This window comes from Palaemon carinicauda, chromosome 41 (assembly GCF_036898095.1).
Source record: "Palaemon carinicauda isolate YSFRI2023 chromosome 41, ASM3689809v2, whole genome shotgun sequence".
Lineage (NCBI taxonomy): Eukaryota > Metazoa > Arthropoda > Malacostraca > Decapoda > Palaemonidae > Palaemon > Palaemon carinicauda.
This window is the reverse complement of record NC_090765.1, coordinates 52,311,900-52,328,502: the sequence shown is the minus strand read 5'-3', so window position 1 is coordinate 52,328,502 and position 16,603 is coordinate 52,311,900. Positions and strand designations below refer to the sequence as shown.

The 16,603-nt window shown below is 36.1% G+C and overlaps 1 protein-coding gene across 1 annotated transcript; it reads left to right on the top strand.

Annotated features, from left to right (window-relative positions):
• Positions 1-8,893: 8,893 nt before the first annotated feature.
• hh (hedgehog signaling protein) lies at positions 8,894-12,471 on the top strand. The gene has a single exon (XM_068364718.1). It carries the CDS (start codon positions 8,942-8,944, stop codon positions 9,704-9,706), a length of 765 nt encoding a protein of 254 aa, XP_068220819.1. The 5' UTR covers positions 8,894-8,941; the 3' UTR covers positions 9,707-12,471.
• The last annotated feature ends 4,132 nt before the right edge of the window (positions 12,472-16,603 follow it).

The following is a 16,603-nucleotide window of genomic DNA, read 5'->3' as shown; positions in this document are numbered from 1 at the left end:
CCCAAAAGAAAATCTCTATTTGAAGTCTTTAGAATTCTCCCCCGCTAAAATTAGCTGACAGACGTTGTTCGCATTTGTTACCACTACTTTGTTCGCCTATATCATCCTTTCTTTGTTCGCCCAAACCATCGCTATTTTGTTCGCTTATGCCATCACCAATTTATTCGCCATATATTAAACACAAAAGAGGGCTAGACATAACCTCCTTCCAACTTCGTTGGCGGAGGTAATTATCCCCTTAATGTTACAGTGAAAGAAAAAAAAGTATTTGTGCTATGCTCATCCCCCCCCAAATAAAACATGAATTTTCACCTATATATGCAAAGGGCAGCCAATTGAATTAGCGACCCTATGTCCTTATCTAGTCAAAAACTGAAAGAATATTTGAAATTAGGAGTTTCTAGGAACGATTAGCCAACAGGAAGTTATTGCAATACCAACTAGATCAGTTCATTTCCGGCTTATAAAAAATAAGCATAAACTAAAAAAAAAAATATATACAGAATTTGTAGAATAGTTTGACCGAATGAATCTATTTCTTTTGTTTATAGAACAACTTTTATCTATAAAAAGTTTTCTAATAATCTAAAAAATATCATCTAAATAACCACTATGAAATATCAAATAAAAAAAAAATGAGCAAAACTAAGTAATATATAGACAACTGTAAGACAGGATTCCTTTGGGGAAACATACCAGCTTAAATAAACTCTAAGGATTTCACACGTACACTTCGAAAATAGCAGCGCGTGGCTCAAAGAAACTCTACGGGTTTCACACATATATTTCGAAAATATCAGCGAGTTATGAAAAATATTCAATGCTACAACTTCAGCATTTAGAAACAATAAACAATAAGAGGATTGAAATAATTTGCTATAAAGACACTATGTCCAACAACAACCATAATTGCAATACAAGTAAATTAGTCTCCGGTTATCAATGGCAAGAGATCACTATATACTGCAGTGTTGAATTTACCCTTCCTAAACGGATTCGTTTGCGAGCTCACTTCTTTATTCGCCTGTCATCACTACTTTGTTCGCTTATACCTTCTCTTTTTTGTTAGCCTTTGTCATCAATTCTTTGTTCGCCTACGGTATCACTACTTTGTTCCCCTATATCTCCTCTTCTTGGTTAGCCTATGTCACCAGCTCCATGTTCGTCTATGGAATTTCTTCTTTGTTTACCTATATCTTCCCTTCTTTGTTCGCTTATGTCACCAGTTCTTTGTCAACTATTTCCTCACTACTTTATTGGCCTATATCTTCCCTTCTTTTTAACCCTGTCATCAATTCTTTGTTCGCCCTTTTCATCATTACTTTGTTCGCATTTGTTACCACTACTTTGTGCGCCTATATCAACCTTTCTTTGTTCGCTCTTACCATCGCTACTTAGTTGGCTTGTGCCATCACTAATTTGTTCGCCTGTTTCATCACTACTGTGTTCACCGCCCTATATCTTCCCTTCTTTGATAGCATATGTCTTCATCTCTTTGTTCACCAACCTTTTCCCTTCTTTGTTGGCCTATCTCATCACAACTCTGTTCGCCCATATCAATTTCTGTTCCAGTGTTTATATCTACCCTTGTTTGTTCGACCTTGCCTTCGTATATAATAATTTTATCACTAAAACTTGTGACTTTATTTCTTTTCTCAAATTATACACAAATATCCTTTAATATGGATTTTGCTCTGCCATGGATAAACATTAGTCTATTTAGACCACTCTGCTGTAAAGAGTGGTCTAAATAGTCTAATATTTACCCTTATTTCTATTGGTCGTAGGTTCGAGTCCTTGGAAGGGCAGAAATATTTATTCTAAAAGGAATTTCCCTTTGAGTCTAAAAGCCCGTGGCAGATCGAATATATATATATATACATATATATATATATATATATATATATTATGACATTCAAAATTTCTAATAGTAATAAAGTTAGGCCGAAATAAGATCCCTTAAGGAAACAGTCTTCTGTGTTTATAGGCATAAAAAGTTACGAAAAAAAAGAATTATTTACTCAAAAGAAATTGATGAAGTTACACAATTAATATTAACAACAATTCATATATCGAGAGGTGTGCAACTATAATCTAAGTATTTGATACGAAAAAAAAAACCATAATAAATGGCTCTCTCTCTCTCTCTCTCTCTCTCTCTCTCTCTCTCTCTCTCTGGCACGCCTTTTATCCACGGAAAAAAAGCCTTTATTAAAATTCAAGAAATAGATAATAATATGCCACATTTACTATTAATAACAATTCATATATTAAGAGAAGGCGTGCTGATATAATCTACGTATTAGATACCCGAAACAAAACATTTTAGCGCCATTAATAAAGATCTCTCTCTCTCTCTCTCTCTCTCTCTCTCTCTCTCTCTCTCTCTCTCATTATCATTTCCCTGGCACACCTTTTATCCACTGAAAAAAGGCCTTTAGTCAAATTAAAGAAATAGATAAGAATATGCCATAATTACTATTAATAACAGTTCATATATTATAGAAGGCTTGCAGACGTAATCTAAGTATTTGACACCCAAAACAAAATATTTTAGCCATTAACAAAGATCTCTCTCTCTCTCTCTCTCTCTCTCTCTCTCTCTCTCTCTCTCTCTCATTATCAATTCCCTGGCACGCCTTTCATCCACGGAATATTTTCTCTCGTAAAACAAGGAAATTCATCCATTTCTTTTATTCATGTTCAGCTCCTTATCTAAACACAGCCTCTCTCTCTCTTCTCACCCCCCCCCTCCCCCAACAACTGCCTTGGCATCCTCACGTTCTTCTTCTTCTTTATCATTAAGGAAAGATGCTGATGCACGTGAGGAGAGTCCTCAAACACGAACAACATAAACATAAGACAGAAATAGGATGTTTTTTCTAGTTTTTTTTTTCAATGTATAGGATACGATTATTATTATTAGTAGTAGAAGTATTATCATTATCATCATCATGAAGAAAAACAACGACGATAATAATCATGATGCATTTCGTGTTTATCCTGTATTTCTGAAGTTTAAACCAAAATCATCCATCAGAAAATGATGAAGTGAAATGTTTCTTTCTGCACGTCCTTTTTTAAATTCATATATATATATATATATATATATATATATATATATATATACATATATATATAATATTGAGAGTAAAAGTAATAATGATATCACAGCAAAATATAACTGAAGACACAACGAACAAGGGACATATTACATAAATAGCTGCCAAAACATCTGACATTGATATTAGTCTTCCTTCATATCACATGGCACACTGCATCGTGAGAGAGAGAGAGAGAGAGAGAGAGAGAGAGAGAGAGGCTATTTGACCTCTGAAAGATAAAAAAACAAAAAGACAGAAAGGAGGAAGGACCCTCAGTTGACCCCTTCCCGTCACCGAGAATATTACTGGCTGATTTGTGAAGCCGCTAGAAGATCGCTCATTGGCTACCACGCCCCGGGCGCTGATTGGTGGATCGAGGTCCATCTCTCTCTCTCTCTCTTTCTCTCTTTCTTTCTCTCTGGACCAACCATCTTCACACCCAGCCTCTGCATTCCAGCAATGTTTCCCTCAGTGGGTGAAAGCTAAAGAGGAATGACATGGACGTGCATTCCTAGCATCCCACAGGGATGAGGTGGGGGTCCCACCAACCCTAGGTAGGAGTCCCTAGGAGGGGGAAAAGGTGGGAAAAAGGGGGGGGGGAATAAAGGAGGAAGATTTCGAAATTCTAACGAGTCGGGGGAGGAGGATTCTGGAGTCCCTTATTCGACCAGGTGTTTGAGAAACTGTGCCCGGAGCGAAGACCTTCAGAGAGAGAGAGAGAGAGAGAGAGAGAGAGAGAGAGAGAGATAGAGAGAGAGAGAGAGAGAGAGAGATTGGTTCCTTCTCAGTATTTCCTAGCCTTTCTGACAATTCTCGGGATCTAAATTCCACCGTTCTTTCTGTAATTTCGTTCCATTTCTCTCCTCATCCTGTTAGGTGTCCTTTTACCTCCAGAAGAATTCGTCATTTTTTTTCGAAAATCCCTAAGCTCTCTCTCTCTCTCTCTCTCTCTCTCTCTCTCTCTCTCTCTCTCTCTCTGTTCTTTTATCTTTTGCTTCCTCATTCGTTGGCCCTCTTATCAATGCCTTCGCCAAATTGAAGATTTTGCAAAGGGTATGTGTTCACCCCTTTGCTGTTTCTTAATTCATTCACTTGTTTGTGAGCAACTTTGCACAAAAACTACAGTGCCGATTTTGACCAAACTCGATAGTAATGTTAGGTATGACACAAGGATGAATCTATTACATTTTGGATCAAGTACATCATAGTACGAGTACGCAGCAGTAGCCTACTTTGAAGGTAATCGCATTGTTAAGTAAATGGCAAATATTATTAGCTTATTGCTTAGTTAGTGAACAACATTACGCCGAAAACTATTTAACCAATTTCAACGAAACTTGGTGGACATGTGGGGTGTGACCAAAGGAGAAATCCATTAGATTTTAAAGTAAATACATATAAGTATGCAGTGGAGTCTAAAGCAAAATAAGACTGCTTGGCGTAACGAAGGCATAGTTAATACTGAGCGCCCCTTTAGTTCTTCTCAATGGTATTACACAGGAAAAAAAATTCTTTTATTGTTGATTTTTTCTTTCACTTCAATTGCGCAACTCTTCTTCCTTAATTATTCTATGAAAATAAATAAACTATACATATCAACGTTTTTAACTATTTTTCTTTGTGTTTTCTGACTATTATCATTGTTATCATTACTAGCCAAGCTGCAACCCTAATTTGAAAAGGAGAAGACTACAAGCCCAAGGGCCTGGTGTGAAAAGAAAAAGAATAAGAGGGGTTATGTATGACTACTCGGTCTCTTCCCGTTACCCGGGAAGAGGAGAAAGGGGGTAACAGTATTCTAGTTAGGAAAGGGGGAGGGGTGGGGAAGGTTGAATGTATGTGTGCGTATGTGTTTATCTATCTATATATTTAACAGTCAGTTTTGACAGGTCGCGTACACGTGTATATACACATTATATATACATATATATATATATATACACAAACACATAATATACATGTATATAAACAGTATATATATATATATATATATATATAAACACACACACACACACACACACACACACATATATATATATATATATATATATAAAACCAGATCAGGTTAACAGTTGAGTCCCTTAAAGGTGGATCGCTATAACCTGAAAGCGGGTCGGTGTACGAAAAACAATACTTTGTATTTCATTAACTACAGAAACAAAATATCAGTCTGAGCTCCCTATGTAGCTGAGGAATGGAAGTTAAGTTAGGATGAAGTGTGGTCTGGTGTGGACCTTATGGCTAGGTCAACCATGCGAAATGTGGATTTACACTTACAAATTTGCATAAAAACCGATAAAAATTCCGGGAATAAATGTTGCCAGGCATTTACCGTTTTAAAAACGAATATATTGACGTAAAGGGTTGTGGTGGCCGATGTGGTAACGTCCCCCACTGGTGAACGCTAGACTGGAATTCGAGTCCCGCTGAAACTCGTTGGTTCCTTTGGTCGCCGCAACCTTACCATCCTTGTGAGCAGAGGATGGGGGGTTTGGGGGAGCTTTTAGTTCTATCTGCTGAGTTATCAGCAGCCATTGTCTGGCCCGCATTGGTCCTAGCTTAGGTGGAGAGGGGGCTTAGGCGCTGATCATATGTATATGTGGTCAGTCTCTAGGGCATTGTCCTGCTTGATAGAGGCAATGTTACTGTCCCTTGCCTCTGCCATTCATGAGTGGCCTTTAAACCTTTAAAGGAGTGATATTACGGTCACCAACCCGTAAAAGACAATAACAATGTAGGGTAAAAATTACGGTCGCCTATAATTTACGGAAAAATGACTGAGAAAAATTTTTACGAAGAATTTCCAATTAAAATTACGGTTTTCTAGCAGTATAGCTGTATTTTAACGACCGGCATTCAAAACGATTTGTTAATTTACAGCATTCAAAACTATTTATTAAATTAGCATCGGATAGTTGATTATAGAAAAAAAACTTAACTACCACGAACCACTGAAATAAAAAAAATATGCCTCATATAAAGAACCCATCTATAAATGACCGTGTTTTAGACTTTCTAAAAACAACAGACTTTCTTGAAACAACAGACTTTCATAAAACAACACATTTAAATCTTGTAAAGCTAATATGCCTAAACATAAGCAATGTAGGTTTAAAAAAATTCCTATCTAATTGCTTTCTTTAATTTCTTACGAAAGGTTTCATTGTTAACGATTGAATAAATCAACACAAGTTGTGGAATGATCTTCCTAATCGGGTAGTTGAATCAGTAGAACTTCAAAAGTTCAAACTCGCAGCAAATGTTTTTATGTTGACCAGGCTGACATGAGTCTTTGTATAGTTATATATGACATATCTGTTTTTGACGTTGTTAATAGTTTTTATAGGACATATCTGTTTTGACGCTGTTACTGTTTTTAGAATGATTTATTAATTTATTCTCATCATTTATCTATTTCCTTATTTCCTTTCCTCGCTGGGCTATTTTTCCCTATTGGAACCCTTGGGCTTATAGCATCTTGCTTTTCCAACTAGGGCTGTAGCTTGGCTAGTAATAATAATAATAATAATAATATTATAACCCATCAATATGAAAAGAATTTACAGAATTCTTACATGTTAAAAACAATTACAAAATATATCGTTTTCCAGCAGTAAGAGAGAAATTAGCAGTTTCTGTGATGGGTAATCCTTCGTCTGTTACCTTGTTAAATTGTTAACATGGCAAAGCGTTGAATCCTCGTTGGAGGAAGTAAAAGCCAGGGCTGTTAGTCGAAGTCCAACAGCAACTGGTAAGACAACAAACCTTCTTTAACACGTATGGAGTTTTCTAAATTCTTAAGAAAAAAAACTATATCTATTTAGATATAAACCCTACGATTTATAGAAATAAATTTTTTTTTTCTATCTATATATCTCGTTCCCTATAGACTTAGAAATGTAAGTAAAGATTATTTTTTTTAACCAGTTAGAAAACTACAAAATTATTTTCCCTTGGATTTACACCATAGTGTTTATCGAAATTAATAGGCATTTTTTATATATATATCGTTCCATATAGATTTAGTAGTGTAAGTAGAGATAATTTTGTAGAGTTTTCTAAATAGTTAAAAAAAACTATTATCACTTGGATTTACAACCTACAATTTATCGAAATTAAGAGGCCTTTTTTTGCTATTTATATATCTCGTTCCATATAGATTTAGTAGTGTTAGTAAAGATAAATTTGTAGAGTTTTCTAAAATGCATAAAAATTTTTTTTAACTACAATTTACCGAAATTAATAGGCATTTTTTGCTATTTATACATCTCGTTCCCTATAGATATAGTAGTGTAAGTAAAGATAATTTTATTTTCTTCATTCTAAACGATTGAAAGAGATGCACTTATGTCCTTTATGGCCCAAAACTCCATACACCCATTCCCCTGTTACATAGATTATTATTAACTTTAACCGAAACGTTTTATCCAATATCCCTTGATAAGCCATTTCTTCATTCAACCGATTTTCCATAATTATAACAGGATTGATTTTCCATAATTATAACAGTCATTATTTCTTTTTACCAAACCAGATTCTGGCATGTTTTAAAATCCCTTTGGAGTATAAAATATACTGGGAGTCCTATGGAACAAATAAATAATTGAATATGTAAATCTTTGTAAATAAACAATGAAAGATTTTAAGAATAATTCTGAGGTAATACAGATGTTATCGTACACAATAACCGTCTTATCAAATTTTTATTGGTTTGTGTATTCTTACCATAGTTACAAACTTGCCTACTATCTTTACTTTAGGGGATGCTTATCTAGTTCTGTACAGCCAGGGAATCCTACTCTCTACAGGACCTCCACGGTTGTTTTAAGCCCTGTCCACACGATCGAGCATGCCCGACGGGCAAACAGTGATACCAGACCACAATAGTTAGTGTAAATGATGGTTGATGACGTCAGAAGCGGGAAAACTAAAGGCAGGGATCTGGCAACACTATATGATGCCAGATCCCTGTCTGTGGTTTTCCCGCTTCGGACGTCATTAACCCTCGTTCTTTCTAACTATTGTGGCCTGGTATCACTGTCTGCCTGTCGGGCATGCTCGATCGTGTGGACATTGCTTTATGATGTCCACTTCTTAGCATTTAACATTTCACAATGCGTATTGCTCGCTCATAATTATCGAAACGCTCTCAATGATGTCCACTTCTTAGCATTTAACATTTCACAATGCGTATTGCTCGCTCATAATTATCGAAACGCTCTCAGAATAAGTCTTCAGTTTCATCTCGATAGCCTTAATATCTTCAATTATTCGGATATTTCGTGGGAGCTTCTCGTATAGTCTCTGGACCCCATATTTAAAGGCTCTAGAGCCTACAGTAGACATGTACCTATGTTACAACAATTTTATAGGTATTTCTGAGGCAATATAGATGTCATCGTACATAATAAATGGGTCTTGTGCGATTTCTAATGGTTTATGCCATTTCTAATGGTTCGTGTATTCATGCCATAGATACAAACATGCTTGTTCTTACATATCTAGCTCAATACCATTTACTTTGAGGACATAAATGTAAAAAAAAAAAATTAGCTAAATATGTTAACATGTATTTGATTTTTTCCAATTTCAAAAAGACTCGGTTTTGTTTGACAAAATGACAAAATATACCTAGCTCAATACCATTTACTTTGAGAACATAAATGATATAAAGCTTAAGTGATCTAAATCTGTTCACACTCCATTGTACAAATAGTTTTGATAATTCTTACTACACTATTTTAAAATCATGCCACCCTAATCCAATCTATTTTCTCCTTCCAGAATCATCGGTGGCGAGTAAGCTTGGAGGCTGTTTTCCCGGCAGCGGGAGCGTCATGACACCATCTGGACCGAGACCTGTCTCTACACTGAAGGAGGGCGACGAAGTGCAGGTTATGAAGTCTGACGGAACACTGGCTTTCAGTCCCGTGCTGATGTTCCTACATAAAGATCCCCAAGCCTCCCGACTCTTCCTCCAGCTAAGGACTTCGAAGGGAAAGATGCTAACCCTCACATCCTCGCATCTCGTGTTCGTCTTGCCAAGAGACGATGCGGCAAACAAAACGCCTAGTCTGGCGGATGCTCTGACGTCTGGCGGGGCGGCACTAGCAGCTAGGATTGAAGAGGGAGACTTCCTGCTAGTGAGACAAGAAGGCGGTGATGTGGCACTCGAGGAAGTCCTGGAAGTGACGGAGAAAAAGGGATCGGGTGTATTTGCCCCTCTGACATCCGAGGGGACAGTTGTGGTGGATGGAGTGGTTGCCTCCTGCTATGCTGTCATAGATTCCCAAAAAATAGCTCACTGGGCCTTCTTCCCTGTCAGGTTTTACAACAACCTTAAAGAAACAATACTTTCAATACTGAGGAAAGTTGGTGCTATTACAATGCCCATCAAAAGAAAAACTGAGGATATGATCAATAGCAACAGCATGCAGAATCTGACCCACACAGGCATCATATGGAAAGAAGGGAGCTCTGTTGACAGCAATGAAGTGAACCTAGGGAAGACCATTGAAAAGAATGTCCACATCCACTGGTATGCCCGCTTTTTGTACACCATAGCATCTTGGCTTCTTCCAGCTCACCTGGTGTACTCATAATTTCATACCAGGATACTGGAAACAAGCAGCAGGCATATAATGTCCAGGACTGCAACTCCTTAAATTTGGACTCATTATGGAAAACTAGTTTCCCAACATTAGGCCAAAACAAGTACAATGACAATGTGTGTGACAAGTGGCCTACCATATGAAATAGTCTAACTATGCCAAGTCAAAATAATAATGGTTGCCAAGGGTAAACTTACAATTTAACTTGGTTTTACTAGGCTTTCCCCAGAAAGGAATATAGGCTCACATGAAAGACTCCTTCTACCAAGCAATTTGGTGTAGATTTATCCTGTCAGCCTGCACTGCGCTGAAGTAGTTCCTGGTAAAATAAATTCCTGATAGAGAGTCTGAGTCTAGGGCCTGTTTCTAGTATGGCAGACTATTGATAATACTAAGATTAATCTTCGATGGGGAGTCTTGATAAAACATCAGTAATAGCCATATCTCCATTTACATGTTTCGTGTTAGAACTAAATGAGCTTGCAAATGGCGTATCAGTGACTAACAGTGTGAAATACACTCTCGTCCCAGAATAGCACTTGAAAAATGTCTCGCTTTCTAAACAAAATGTACCTTCCTATCGAGAAAAGTCTGTTTCACTAATTTTCATGTATAAATTACCAGTAGATGCAACTTGTGTAAATCTTCACCTCTGATCCAGATAGTTTGTGCAACTTAATAACAAGGGTTTTACTCCTGTTGCAAGCTTTCACTGTAACTCCTGTCCAGCCATTAAAACTTTCCAAATGAAATGTTCTGTTGTTCAGGAAAGCAAAATAATTTCCTAAATAGAAGAAGAAATGAGACTGTCGGTGTTCAAAGCGGAAAGCAACAGCTGGGCACAAGGAGAAAGCTTGTGTTGATTTACTGCAACGAGCTCTAACGTTGGTAACTGAGAAGACTTTTAGAATGCAGAGATACTATTCCAATTTCTTTCCTGCAAGTGAACGTTCGCTTGTAACTGCGTGTTACCAACTGACAACCCTTTCTTGAAGTCACACTTATAAAAAAATCTCATTAGCGTGTTTCCTTCTTCTGATGATTATATTGGCTAAACTAAACCTCATTACTGTTTTTGCATCGGATGAAAACAGAAAATTCAGCTACCCTAATAAAAAAAAGAATATTAATAATCATAGCAAAGGCAGAATTATGAGGGAATGCATGTGATAGCCAGAGCAGCCAGAGGATGCTCTAGGCCCTGAGTTTAATCTCTTTGAAATAAGGAGTAAGATAAGGAGGAGTAGATAAGGAGTAGGGGGGGGGTGTAGACCATCAGAGGGAGTAAATGACCTCTGTGAATTTGAGGACATTAGCGTGTGCGTGCGTGCATGTGTGAATGTGAACAAGCTCTTTTCTTTGGCCAGTTTCTAAATCGATCTATAGGACAAGCAATTTCCACACAGCTTTTCTAAAATCAACGTTTGGTAAAAAATGAAAAAAAAAACCCTGTTGACTCCAATGATTCAGTGATACTTGACAAAAAAAGTTATGACAAGCAATTTTTAAAAGAATCAAGACAGTCTATACTGATTCTAGCAAACTCAAAATTTTGAAATGAGTGAAACAATGGAAACTATATGTCATTATATGTTTAAAAAAGTATATGTCATTATGTTTGAAAATGTCTACATTAAGTGAAAATATATATTGGCAATTCTTTGGCAACAAAAGTTGTGGATGATAAATAACCAAAATTCATAAAATAATTAAATCAGCCCTGCAGCAATTAGAAGAATTGTTAAATGCAAACAAGCAACTGTTTATGGTCCAATGATTCAAGTGTGCGTGGGTAGAGTCGCAGCCCTAATACCCGCCCACCAACTATGACTTCAATTCTTTTAATTTCAAACTCCTTCTTTAGTGCCATAAGCGTAAAAGACTGGATATTTATACATTACCCTGATGTCCCGAATAAAGCATTGTATGATGAGTGTTTAGTATTATGGGATTGACGGAGTAAAAACACTTGCTTAGTGCATACAATTGTCGCCAAATATACCACACATCACACAAGGTTAGGGTTTTGGCCTGAATGAAGGGTGTTGTGGAGAAGTTTTGGAAGACCTCGACTAACCCAGATGTTTTGAAACTATATTCTGTCCCCACAGAGAAAAAGTCTGTTCTGGAAAATGATGGGGATGACCCCCAACTTGAATAAATTCATTGTTGGGGTCCTTTGGTTTATGAAATGAGTCAGAACACTGCTTTGTACCCTTCCTCCAGTGTTTCTGATCTATATGATCATTCGCGATTTTAAATTCTTTTAGCATCGGAAAAATGCTAAACTAATATCTTAATGTCAAAAGGATTGTACTATATGTCTAGCAGTTTTATACGTTCACATATTGTTCAAAAAATGATCAGAGTGAATTAAGCTCACAAACTTCAGAGTTTAGCAAACGAATGACATCAGGCAAAACAGTGGGACATTTCAGTTATTCACCTATTAATAATACGTATAAGATGTCATTGCATTCTCACTGAAATTCAAGCAACCAACTGATGAATTTATAGAATTTCAAGAAATTACGAAAACACAATGGAGAACGACCTATTGTACTCACGCAGCGAGTAATGACCGATTGGGGAGGGCACCTCGTTTTCAACGGGTTCCTCCAGTGGAAACACACGTTTTTCCAGCTACAGGCTAAGGCAGGCCTTCTCTTCAGATGGATTTTGCACCTGGATTATTTTATGAAAACACCATGATTTGAAAAAAAAAATCCATGATTAATTAAAAACTCCATAATTATTAAAATCTCAAGGATTATTTTAAAGATCTTAAGGATTATCTAAAAAATCTTAAGGATTATTTTAAAAATTTTAATCCTTATTTTAAAAATCTTAAGGATTATTTATAAGAAAACACTCGGCTTATCTAAAAAAATAAACACCAGGATTATTTAAAAATAACATGATTACATAAAATTCCTAGCTGCAGGAGTAAAAAAAAAAAAAAAAAAAAAAAAAAAAAAAAAAAAAAAAAAAAAAAAAAAAAACACCTAATTTCCAGTTCACTCTCTTTCCACTTTTTTTCCAAAATGCATCGACCAACTGGCCCACAAGAAAACGAGTAAGGTTCTGCAAGTAGTTTGAACGATATGTTGTGAATGTTGAACAATCGCTATGCGGTGATAATGTTTCCCCTTTTTTTTGTGACGTGTAAATAAGCTGAAGAAATCTGTATGTATATCATAGTTTTAACTTATGTCTTTGAATAAACTTCTATTATCGTTGTTCTTCTGTACATTATTTGTAAATATATAATTATCTAACCAAATCAAGAGTTCTAATTTTACAATATCGTATGAATCTTTTTTTTTTCTTTAGTGTTGTTGTTTTGCGTCAATTAAGAAAAAAATAACTCATATAAATTCTGATAAATGGAAGAATTCAACTGGCGTAGAAAAACTGAAGCATAATGTAGAAAAATAATTAATGTAACAAATAAAATAACTGAGTTCAAGACAGATGTAGTCAGTCCACTTACTTAGAACATTTCTAGACTTCATATAAATTGGAAAACAAAATACTCTTTTCCATAAGAGATGTATATTAAAAAGGACACCCTGTTTTTGTTCAATAACCATTGTGAAATAAGACTTTTATTCAAACTCATACAAATTGGAAAAAAATACTCTTATCCATAAAAGAGATGTATATTAAAAAGGACACCCTATTTTTGTTCAATAACCATTTTGAAATGAGACTTTTATTTGAACTCTTATTAAAAATATTAGCATTAAGGACACCATATTTTTGTTCAATAACTATTTTAGAATGAGACTTTTATTTAAACTCTTAATGAAAAAAAATTAGTAGTAGTACTTGCACCAGCTTTTCTCGTTACTCATCTGGACAAAAAAATAACTACATAAACGTATATGTACAGTTTAAAGATCATAAAAAAAAGGTCCCTTTTTGGGTCAGATTAGATTTCACCAGAATTGTAAATAAATAAGAGATCACGCATTCACCCGTACATGATGATAAACATCGGTAATTTGAAAAAGAAATTTTCAGTTGGAAAGTATGCCCGATGTGAAAAAAAATAGGAAAAAACAAATCAATATAAATCTATCCAAATAGGAAAGTATATTCGATGTAAAAAAAAGAACTATAGACAAAATTATAAAATAGAAATAAATTAAAGAATTAAATATTTCTATGTACTACCAATAATGTAATAAAACAAGGCAAGGGTATCGGGTAGTTTGAGGTTGCATTTGAGCCTCTTCACACTGCTGGGTAGTTTGAGGTTGCACTTGACCCTCTTCACACTGCTGGGTAGTTTGAGGTTGCATTTGAGCCTCTTCAAACTACTGGGTAGTTTGAGGTTGCATTTGAGCCTCTTTAAACTACTGGGTAGTTTGAGGTTGCATTTGAGCCTCTTTAAACTACTGGGTAGCTTGAGGTTGCATTTGAGCCTCTTCAAACTACTGGGTAGTTTGAGGTTGCATTTGAGCCTCTTCACACTACTGGGTAGTTTGAGGTTGCATTTGAGCCTCTTTAAACTACTGGGTAGCTTGAGGTTGCATTTGAGCCTCTTCAAACTACTGGGTAGTTTGAGGTTGCATTTGAGCCTCTTCAAACTACTGGGTAGTTTGAGGTTGCATTTGAGCCTCTTCAAACTACTGGGTAGTTTGAGGTTGCATTTGAGCCTCTTCAAACTACTGGGTAGTTTGAGGTTGCATTTGAGCCTCTTCAAACTACTGGGTAGTTTGAGGTTGCATTTGAGCCTCTTCAAACTACTGGGTAGTTTGAGGTTGCATTTGAGCCTCTTCACACTACTGGGTAGTTTGAAGTTGCATTTGAGCCTCTTCAAACTACAAGCCTGGGCACTGGGAAAAAAGAACTCAGACATGGAGTTATATCTTTGCTAGAGAAAGAAGTCCTGAGTAAGGTTCTTACAATCCTCAAAACGAGACCCATTTCGATACCTGTCATTGAATTGTTTTATGGGTATATTATCAATGGTAAACGCAAAACAAATGGCTGTACAAAGTAAAATGTCAAAAAAATATATTCAAAATAATTAAATTCATTAAATTCAAAGTATCAAATTTCCTTTTTAACTTATAAAAGGTGTCATTGTAAACAAGAAAATTCTAAAGAAAGATATAAAATAAAAGATTCTTGAACAATTAAAAAAAAATATAAGGAAAGATATAACATAACAATCTGTTTTCCTAGAAAAATTGAATATGAGAAGACTGTCACAATCCTCCTATTCCAGAATGAAAAAAAGCTGATTTTCGTGTAAATCGTAATAATTCGGTTTGCAGATACCTATTCAAAGATTGGATATCGCTCGCTAGACCGTTTGAAACTTACAGAGCGACCCATAATGTTTGTTAACGCCCGTTACCGTTAGCTAGAGGATCACTGATGACGTCAGCTAACGTCTCTTGAAAGATTGTTGGAGTCCATTAGCGAAGGCTTATTGCGTCCTTTGAAAGTAGAACTTCCAAGTATCAAATATGCTTACAGTGCCAATGTAATAAACTTTGCTGTAATAAACAATCAATGCAAGATAATTTGGTGTTTTATTTCGAAAATCTTCCTCCTTAGATCTGATGTATATTATAGAGCTAAAATGATAAGATAAGAATGGCAGGTGTAGTAAAGATTAAATATGGTAAGTGTGTCATGACTGAGATGGAGTGGGAGGAGGCTGCAAGGGGGAGAAGATCGAGAGGGAGGCAGAGAATTAAATGGCGAGATAAGGTGAAGGATGATATGAAGAGAGGAGGTTTGGTGGAAGAGGCTGCCTTTGATAGAAAGTACTGGAGAGGCATTTATAGACTGAGAAAGCTTTTGATTCTGTCAAAAGCTCAGCAGTAATGAAAGCACTTCATATGCAACTGAAGATGCATTTAGAGACTGAGAAAGCTTTTGATTCTGTCAAAAGCTCAGCAGTAATGAAAGCACTTCAAATGCAACTGAAGATGCATTTATAGACTGACAAAGCTTTTGATTCTGTCAAAAGCTCAGCAGTAATGAAAGCACTTCAAATGCAACTGTAGATGCATTTATAGACTGAGAAAGCTTTTGATTCTGTCAAAAGCTTAGTAGTAATGAAAGCACTTCAAATGCAACTGAAGATGCATTTATAGACTGAGAAAGCTTTTGATTCTGTCAAAAGCTCAGCAGAATGCTATAAGCCCAGCGGCTCCAACAGGAAAAATAGCCCGTTGACGGAGGGAAAAAGGAAAATTAAAATATTTTAAGAATAACAAAACTTAAACAAATATTTCCTATATAAACAATGAAAATTTTAACAAATCAAGAGTAAGAAAAATACGATAGAATAGTGTGCCCGAGTGTATCCTCACACAAGAGAACTCTAATCCTATTCCAGGATAGTGGAAGACAATGGTACAGAGGCTATGGCACTACCCAAGACTAGATAACAATGGTTTGATTTTGGAGTGTCCTTCTCCCAGAAGAGCTGCTTACCATAGCTAAAGAGTCTCTTCTACCCTTACCAAGAGGAAAGCACCCACTGAACAATTACATTGCAGTAGTTAACCCCCTGAGCGAAGAAAATTTGTTTTGTAATCTCAGTGTTGTCAGGTGTATGAGGACAGAGGAGAATCTGTAAGGAATAGGCCAGACTATTCGGTGTATTTGTAGGCAAAGAGAAAGTGAACCGTAACCAGAGAGAAGATTCCAATGTAGTACTGCCTGGCCAGTCAAAGGACCCCATAACTCTCTAGCGGTAGTATCTCAACGGGTGGCTGGTGCCCTAGCCACCCTACTACCTACCTACTGGTTGTTTTTCAATAAAATACGACGTTCTAGATCACAATGTAAGGCCAGAGTGAATTAAGAGAATGAAAATGGTAATATAATCTACAAAGAATCAAAATCAGAGATAGAGAT

Bases quoted from the DNA above. Each gene is read 5' to 3' on its own strand.
- hh (XM_068364718.1), top strand. From the start codon at position 8,942: ATGACACCATCTGGACCGAGACCTGTCTCTACACTGAAGGAGGGCGAC.